This window comes from Meleagris gallopavo, chromosome 2, assembly GCF_000146605.3.
Source record: "Meleagris gallopavo isolate NT-WF06-2002-E0010 breed Aviagen turkey brand Nicholas breeding stock chromosome 2, Turkey_5.1, whole genome shotgun sequence".
NCBI classification, from domain to species: domain Eukaryota; kingdom Metazoa; phylum Chordata; class Aves; order Galliformes; family Phasianidae; genus Meleagris; species Meleagris gallopavo.
In genome coordinates, this window is record NC_015012.2 from 21,717,006 (window position 1) to 21,725,244 (window position 8,239).

An 8,239-nucleotide genomic window follows, 5' to 3' on the forward strand; every position below is an offset into this window, starting at 1 on the left:
ATAAGCAGAGCCCTAGTGGCTGTAGGCCAGGCTCCTAGGGAGCCCTGCTATCCTGTCACCTCCTCCACAACTGCCTGAGCCTTCAGTTCTTTCAGGAGGCAGACAGCGCATAGTGTGGAACGATGAGCCTGGCAGACCGTGCCAGAGGGAAAACACCACTGCAAGAGGTAGGAGCGAGAGGAGTGACCTTGATGAGACAGGCCATTTATCTTACTTCTGCAGTCCTGGCATGACGGATTGGATGCTCCCTGCAGTAAATTGGACAATGATGCTGTACTAATTGAGAGGAATTGCCAGCCTTAAAAATAAGTTGTTTTTCAAATTCAGCATTTCACTGCTTTGTGATTTAGTTGGGGTTTTCTTTTTTGCTTTGTTTCTGCTGAATATGCCTACTTCTGAGCACACACACAGACCACATCTGTGACTTCTCCTTGTGCCCCTGTGTTCCTCAGAAGGGGAACTCAAGCACAGATGTTAAAAGAAGTTAAAGTACTTGCTTACCTGCCCTTCCAGCTGTATTTGATGAGAAAGCTTCACATACTTTGCAGCCTGCACCACTTTTGCAAAGCAGAGGAGCTGAAACTCCACCTTCCCCAAGGCTAGGCCTACTTCCTCCACCTGATTTAAAGGGTAGGGAGGGCAGCCATAGGCCAGCTACAGCCCCAGGTGCAGCCATTTTTGCATGATTACAGCCCTGGTGTTTAATCCAGCCTTCTACACCTGACCACAGCTCCCTCTTGCAAAGCTTAGTGCAGAGTTCAATCTGGTCTCCCAGCCAGAGCTGCTCTGTGCTTTCTGTGGAGGAGTGAAGGCCTCATATTAAGGCCCTCAGGCCCAGGGCTGATTGGTACTGGTTTCACCACACAGACCTGGCCCTCCACTGTAGCTCACGTGGTCGGCCCTCAGCTGAGCAGGATTAGCTGCTGTGAAGGCACCAGGCACCCTGCCACAGCCGTGTTTACACTACAGCAAATGGACCTCACAGAGACAGTTTGCAAACACCACAAGACGAACTTTTGTAAACTCCCTCGGTTTAGTCATCTTTCCCCATCTGTTAGAGAAGTTAAAGTGAGATTGAAAAAACACAGGAAATTACTGTGTATTCCAGGCGGCTGCGGCGGAGCGGCTTGGCTGTGACATGGGATGCCTCTCTTCCATCTCCACTGGGATCCTCTCTGGCATGTCCTGGCCGAGCTCTCCAGCCAAGATGAGCCCCAGGGGTGCCTCACACAGCTGGGAAAAAGCTGGACCGTTGCTGAGAGCCCTGAGCATCTCCCTGAGGTGAGGGCAGCCCCCGCCTCCCAGGCTGCAGAGAAAGGGACGTGAAGGGACAAAGGCCAGGTGTCTCTGAGTCACGTTCACTGAATAAAACTCCACGTGAAATCCTTTTCCCTGGCAATACAGTGCAATCCTTGCACCATTTTTTTGTTCTGTTTTCTGTATATTATGGAAGTACTGATGGAAGCAGGAATTAGCCTGCTGAACAGCAGGAGCAAAGTGTCTTAGGCAGGGAGTGAAATGATCACCCTGGAGATAAGTTCTTGTCAAAGAGCTCTTCAGGCAGATAGACCGGTACCAAGCTCAGGATGATTCATTAATAGTAGTTATGCACAGAATATATGGATGAAAGGCTTCACATCACTCTAGAAAAGAACAATTTCTTGTAAATCTGTGATAGTAACTGTTCCCAGTATTGGAGCATGCAATGGGAAAAAGGCCTATCTAATCTGGTTTGCACTCTTCATGTGCCATAAATCAAAACAAAACTGAGCTATAAAATCCCTACTAGCCCAAGTCAGAAAGCCTTTCAAGAGCTGTTGCATTTCTGGCACTTGAAAAGGGGTGTTTCCAACTCCCTTTACTAACACAAGATACTTCTGACTCTTCTGAAGCAAACAAGGTAACTTAATGTGCTGAGTGCAATGCAGCACATTCAGAATCTTTGTGAGGCAAGCTCTGGAAAAGGCAGAAAGATCACCTAACTTTAGGCTGACCTTCTGAAATATTTCAGCCCTTACAGAGCTTGATGACACTCAGTAGGACTGCCCAGAGATACAATGGATTCATTTCTATGTGAGCTTGGAACTGAAGGAGCTATTACAGTGGTCAGTTCATGTCACTTCAGCTGGTGCAAATTCAATCCAAAAACTGCCATACCTTATATGTGCAAGCTTGCTCTTGAAGATCAAGCTGTTCTTACAGTCAAAAAGCTTTCAGCCCTCTGCAAACTGTTAGCCAATTTCTGCCTTGGGCAGTGTTTGGCTAAACACAGAGAAACCTATTGCTTCCTGGTGCACCTTCAGCCTGTCCTAATGGTCTCTGAGACCTGGTGATGCTGAGTTCCATCCTGGCCTCCACTACAGGAGTGGGTGTCAACCACAGTGTAACCTCTTCAGCACTGGAGCAGTGCTCCAATTGGATTAATGGGATTTCCTTGGGCAAGGGAGGGGAGCATGGGGAAAAGATCCAGTAGCCATTGGAGATGTAAAATTAAAATGAATTTTGGTCATTTTAATAAATATATATCAAGGAAATCTCACTTTACTACAACAACACATTAGTATACAAGCATCTAATATTTAAGCTTAAAACATCAAGTGTTTATCAAATATTGGAAAAGAGCAGACGTTACTGGACTATCTGGGTATAACACAAGAAAAATCAGGTTTTTTTAAAAAATTGGTCCATGTGGACAAATGTCTAAATGATGATCCTACTCATACACTGTATGAATGAGATCTATATTTAATATTATTATTATTAATAAAAAAGCTTTTGTCTTGGAGAAATCAGGTGAGATTTAGACTCTCATTCTTCACAACGATGACCCTTACAAACTTGCCAGTTCCCACTCACGCAGCCAACACAAAGGTGGTAACAGTGGTAAGACAAAGGCTAGCACTGAGCTACGTCTTCAACATTCCCCTATGGTCACCTGGCTCAGAAGCATGGACCATTTTCCCTGTCACCACTGCACTCACTCATGAAAGCTGCCCAGACTGTAAATGTGACAGCGAGGTGTGCATGCTGTCCTAAAAAATCACAGCCCAGAGGTCTCTGCACTGTGGTGGATCTTGCCCTCTGGACATGAACCAAGAAGGGAAGACACCACTTGGACGCACGATGCTGTGGGAACAGGCAGCTATTATGAGCTCGCCGTGGCTTGGATGTGGCTATTTTGCTGAGCACATCCTGCCAGTTGTTAAGGGGACTGTGGGAACTAATTAATTTGGTAGATCCAGGACTCACAATGCTCACTCCAATCCTGGTAATATCTTCTGGGCATTTTCAACAGCACAGTTCTGCAAACAGTCTACCTAGGGATGACTAAATGTTGTCCTTAGCCACAGAAACCTCAGCTCATTTCTCCAAAATGTTCTTTTTTAAAATTAAAAGCCTTACATTCATTCAGATAAAATCATGTTTATCGCCACATTACTGACTAATTAACATTGTGCTTTCTGTTTTCTTTTGTTGACTTTTTTCAAATCAACAGCAAAAGTAATAGAAAACTCCCGCATGCTTTTGCAATCTAAAAGAGAGAAATTATGCGAAACAGAATAAAGTATAAAACATGCCACTGGTTCATGAACTTCATTATACGAAGAGGGAAAAAAAAGAGCCCCAGCAACAGACAGTTGCCATAGAAACACTCAAGCATCGAATGCTTGTTTACAAGAGACATCTCTCTATTGTTTCTTAAATCCCTTCCTAAGGATGGCAAATCAAAAAGCAATTGAGCATCAAAAAGGAAGAACAGAGATGTTTGAATAGGAAGTTGAACTCAGTACTTCAAAGGTTAAAGGTTTCTAATAATGTTGATCCACCCTGTGCATTTTTTTCTTCTGCTTAGGTTAAATCCCTGCTGTATCACTGATTTATACTTAATTTTCACGCTGGCAAAAATTAAGACAAAAAGTAAGGCACCAAAAAAAACCTGCCCTGGAGAACAACAAGCCCCATTAGTTACTACAGCCAAGGTGACAACGCGCAAGTGCTTGAGTTGCATGTAGTCTTTCTGGTTAAGATCCCACAAACAGGTTATTTCCTTATGCTATGTCCCATTTTGTCAGTTGAACAAGATGCTGAATCCAGGAGTTCAGAAGTATCAGTACAACACGTAAGGACGGTTCATAACCCAGTCCCCGTAGCCAGTCCTTTGTCAGAGCAAACACCGAGTCGGAGGGAGCACATCGCCCTTGCTGGTAGCATCAATTTGTTTACCAGACTTCTAATTCCTTCGTAAACATAATGGAGGTTCTTCTTAATTAATGGCAGACTTCTTGGGGGCGGCGATGTATACAACGATACGTTTTCCCCATCTGGCTGATTGGTGTTTTCAGCAACAAAAGCTACACCATAGCTGCACAGACTACAGCGCTAAGTGGCAACACAACTGTGTTCTTTATGAAGTCTCCACACTTATAAATAGCCCGTTGATGCACATCAGAGCACCGTGCTACGCAATCTGCTCCCCAGTCATTTAAAACTATGCGTAATGTTTGTGGCGTGATTGTATCGTTTGTAGAAAACTATAAAAAATCCATTCAAAATAAAAATTTGATAGACAAGCGCACATGCTTTGACGGAGCAAGAAAGATGCCTCATATTTTACTTCCTTTGCTGCAGCACATTTTATTACTTGGTAAAGATTCTTTTTTCCGTAAGGATTTTTTCCAAGATTCGCTTACATCACTCTTGTCATTACACCCAGTCTCAAAATAGTCATAAAATTTGCCTTTACATTCAAAAGCATGAGTGCCTCTTACAGGTTCACAGTTTAGGGGCACACTGTCTCGTTCAGGTTCGTCGCTGCCCTTCTCGTCAGTGAATTTGGCCTTGTCCTGATTAGCATGAGGCCTGGCATTAGTAACAAATATTTCGCTTGCAGGTATCTGCTCGTCACTCCTGTAAGAAGGGGCACTGCCAATGTCATAATCCACCTGCTGAGAACAGCTCGGCAATGAAATGGGGGACGAGGAGGAGGAGGGAGAGGAGGAAGAAGTATTTTCTGTGCTGGCACTGACCGAGTAGGGAAGGTTCAAGTAGTGACTGCCGCATTCTTGATAGAAGCAGCATGTGTGGAGCTTCTCATACTCCTCCTTGGCCATCCGAAGACGCTTTCGGTAGGGGCAGTCCTGGGGCACGAACCACTCCTGCGGCGAGGCAGCCCCAAAGGAGCATGCGGAGAAGCACCAGTTGTTCTGCATGATGATTTCTCCATGGATTCGCTTCATTAAATTGTTGATGAGGACGGATCTCCGCAGGTAGACTTCAGGATCGTCAATGAACTTCAGCTTTTCCAAAGACATGTAAAGAATATGGGCTCGTTCCTCAAACACCGAGATTGTCTGAAAATACAAAGGACAGAAGATACAGAACTGAAGTCAACCGGCTTTGCTCCAGGCAAGAGAAAGAAACGAAGCAGGGTATTCATTCTGTGCCACTGCCTTTCTCCTTCTCCTCCTCAGGCAACTAAAACCAGCTTCCCATGCTGCACACCCATGTGGAACGTGTTTTTTCTCAGCATTTGGGGTTAAAACAAAATTGTCGTACTATTTTGCTTTGGTGATGGGGGCTCTTTGATGTGAATGGACCCACTCCCATCCACTGTGGGGCTCCCACCGAGCCCTGAAGCCAAGCGCAGGTTCTTCCCGCAGCCTCTCTGCAGCAAGGAGAGGCAAAGCTTTGCAGGATGAAGCCAGCAATGAGTGCCAGAACATTTCACCCACTGCCAGTGAAAGGGGCCCTCGGCGAGGAGGTCTCCATTTGCCAAGCCCTCGCTCGCTGCTCTCACATATAGGAACACACACAGGGAGGCAGGGAGAAACCATCTCAAAGCATCACAGCATCTGGAGAGCAGCTGTTGGCCCGTGCACGACACCGCGCACTCCATGGGACCGGTGGGAATGCGGGGAGGCAGGGACAAGGTCAGGAAACAAAGAGAGGACGGGGATTTGCAGGGATCCTGGCCAGGAGCCCACAGATCGGTTCTCCCTGCTGCAGTCCCACGGGGGCTCGCTTTCCGAGCGCTGGCAGCAGGAGCAGGTTACTGCCCTGGGGGGCCCCTGCTCCACACTGCAGTTGCTGCCCCAGGAATCAAAACAGAGAGGGGGTAACACATGCTACTGTATGCAGCATTAACTAATTTTCATTTTTAGTAATAATTTGGTTTGTGTAGGAGGAGAGAAGCACAGCACAAAGACAGGCTGCTTTAACGCTCCCCCCCCCCAATCTGTGGCTTGCTCATTCTTCCCTTTCCCACATGGTTACAGCATTTTTGCAGAGTGGAAGTCGTAGCTATGAGGACTGAAAGCGCTTAGAGCACAGCTGCTTTTCACATCCATTCAACTCTCCCAGCCCTGCAGCTCTTTCCACAGCCTGGTCCTGTCTGCAGGGCTCAGAAGCAGCAAAGTACCTCGTAAAAGCAAAAATTGGCCCTGCTTCCAAGCAAGTTTGCAGCTGAAACTCTTCTTTGTTAGACAGTAATTTTCTAAATATTAAGCCTAGAGGTTAACATGCTGTAGTAGAATCACAGAATGGTAGAATCACTGAAGTTGGAAGGTCAACTCCCCTGCACTGAACAGGGACACCTACAGCTCAATCAGATGCTCAGAGCCCCCCCAGCCTGACCTTGAGTGTCTCCAGGAATGGGAAATCCACTGCCTCTCTAGGCAACATGTGCCAGTGCCTCACCAGCCTGACTGTAAAAAATTCTTCCCTATATCTGACCTAAATTTCCCTGTTTTTAGTTTGAAACCATTTCCCCTTGTCCTGTCACAGCAGGCCCTGTTAAAGAGTCTGTCCCCTTCTTTCTTACGACCCTCCTTTAGATACTGGAAGGCTGCTATCAGTCTCCCAGAGCCTTCTCTTCTCCAGGCTGAACAGTTCCAACTCTCAGCCTGTCCTCATAAGGGTGCTTCCATCCCTTGGATCAGTTTTGTGGCTCTCCTCCAGATGCACTCCAACAGTTCCATGTCCAAGTACTATTTCCTTGTACTACCAGAAGGGGACAGGTAACCAACCATTCCTCCTCTTCACCATACAGAACCCAACAACCTACCCAAGAACAAAGCTGGCGGAACACAGAGATTGGTGCAGCACGTGGGAGAGGGCATCCTTCGACACCTTCCATGCTAGGTGCACATCACCCCAGAAGCAGACCAAGCATTCTGCTCTACCTGCTGGCTGAAGGCTTATTCCCAGCCAGTGCTATCTGTAGCTGGAAATTCCTTCGGCTGCCCTGAGGCATGTGGGAAGCACCACCCGTACCTCTTCAGCATGGAGTCCAAGCAGGCCCAGCATGCTGTCCTGGCAGGCACTGGGCACTGGCACGACCTACTCGACTCAGGCTGTCTCTGGGATGCAGCAGAGGTGCTGGAAAAGCTTTAGGTGCATGGCTGCACTGAGGTACCTTGGGTGCAGGGCCTCGGGGTGCCCCAAGGCCTTCACTGTCCCCAAAATCCTCACCCCTGTGCTCAGCTCCTTACCAATACCAGCACAAAACCTCCCACCAAAAAGTCTGATTTCAGTTTAGGTACTCATTGGCCTGGGAAGTGTTTGCTGTAATCCCTCCCTTGATGGCTTTTGTTAAAAAATAAATAAAATACTCTTTTCTTTACTATTCTGCTCTTTCAGAGTTATTGGCTTTTTAATAAACAGTATTAACCGTGGAAGGCGTGGCGCTGCCTGCCGAGCCCTCTGCTCTCTGCAGCCCGCAGGGAACCTGCTGTGTGTCCTCCGCAGGGGAACGTGTGGGACGCACAGGGAAGCAGGGCCCTATCTACTCTGTTTCTCACGTCTGGCGTTCCAGCCCTACTTCTGTACGTGTGGGAACTACCAGGACAAAAGAACCTGGGGAAAAAAGTTAGCTGAGCATTTAGGCTCAGACGGCTGCCTTCGCTCCTCGGGCAGCACGATGCCCACAGCACAGGGTACACAGCGAGTGCCGGCCACCTGCCTGTGTGCAGGCTGCAGGCTGCAGGAGCGTCCCAGCCCGGTGCACGGGGTAAAAATAGCGGCTCTTGGGAAACGTACTTTGTGCGCGCAGCTGCTGAGCGGCGGGTGAAAATCCTCTTCTTCCACATATTTCCTTTTAAAGTATGCGATCTTGGATGCCGCTGCAGGATTTGAAATTCCCCTGTAATGCGATCCTGCGGGCAATAAATCAGACACGACAAATGACATGCGGTTTGACGGACGTTCTCCAAACAAAACACTTTCCGTTTCCCCTCTCGCC

General features: G+C 47.4%; 1 protein-coding gene across 1 annotated transcript; it reads right to left on the reverse strand.

Moving 5' to 3' along the window:
• Window positions 1-2,485: 2,485 nt before the first annotated feature.
• Window positions 2,486-8,202, reverse strand: SERTAD4 (SERTA domain containing 4). Its single transcript, XM_010706739.3, has 2 exons — window positions 8,038-8,202; window positions 2,486-5,351 (listed from the first exon to the last, which is right to left on the reverse strand). Exons 1-2 carry the CDS (start codon window positions 8,185-8,187, stop codon window positions 4,605-4,607), a joined length of 897 nt encoding a protein of 298 aa, XP_010705041.1. The 5' UTR covers window positions 8,188-8,202; the 3' UTR covers window positions 2,486-4,604.
• Between the last annotated feature and the right edge of the window lie 37 nt (window positions 8,203-8,239).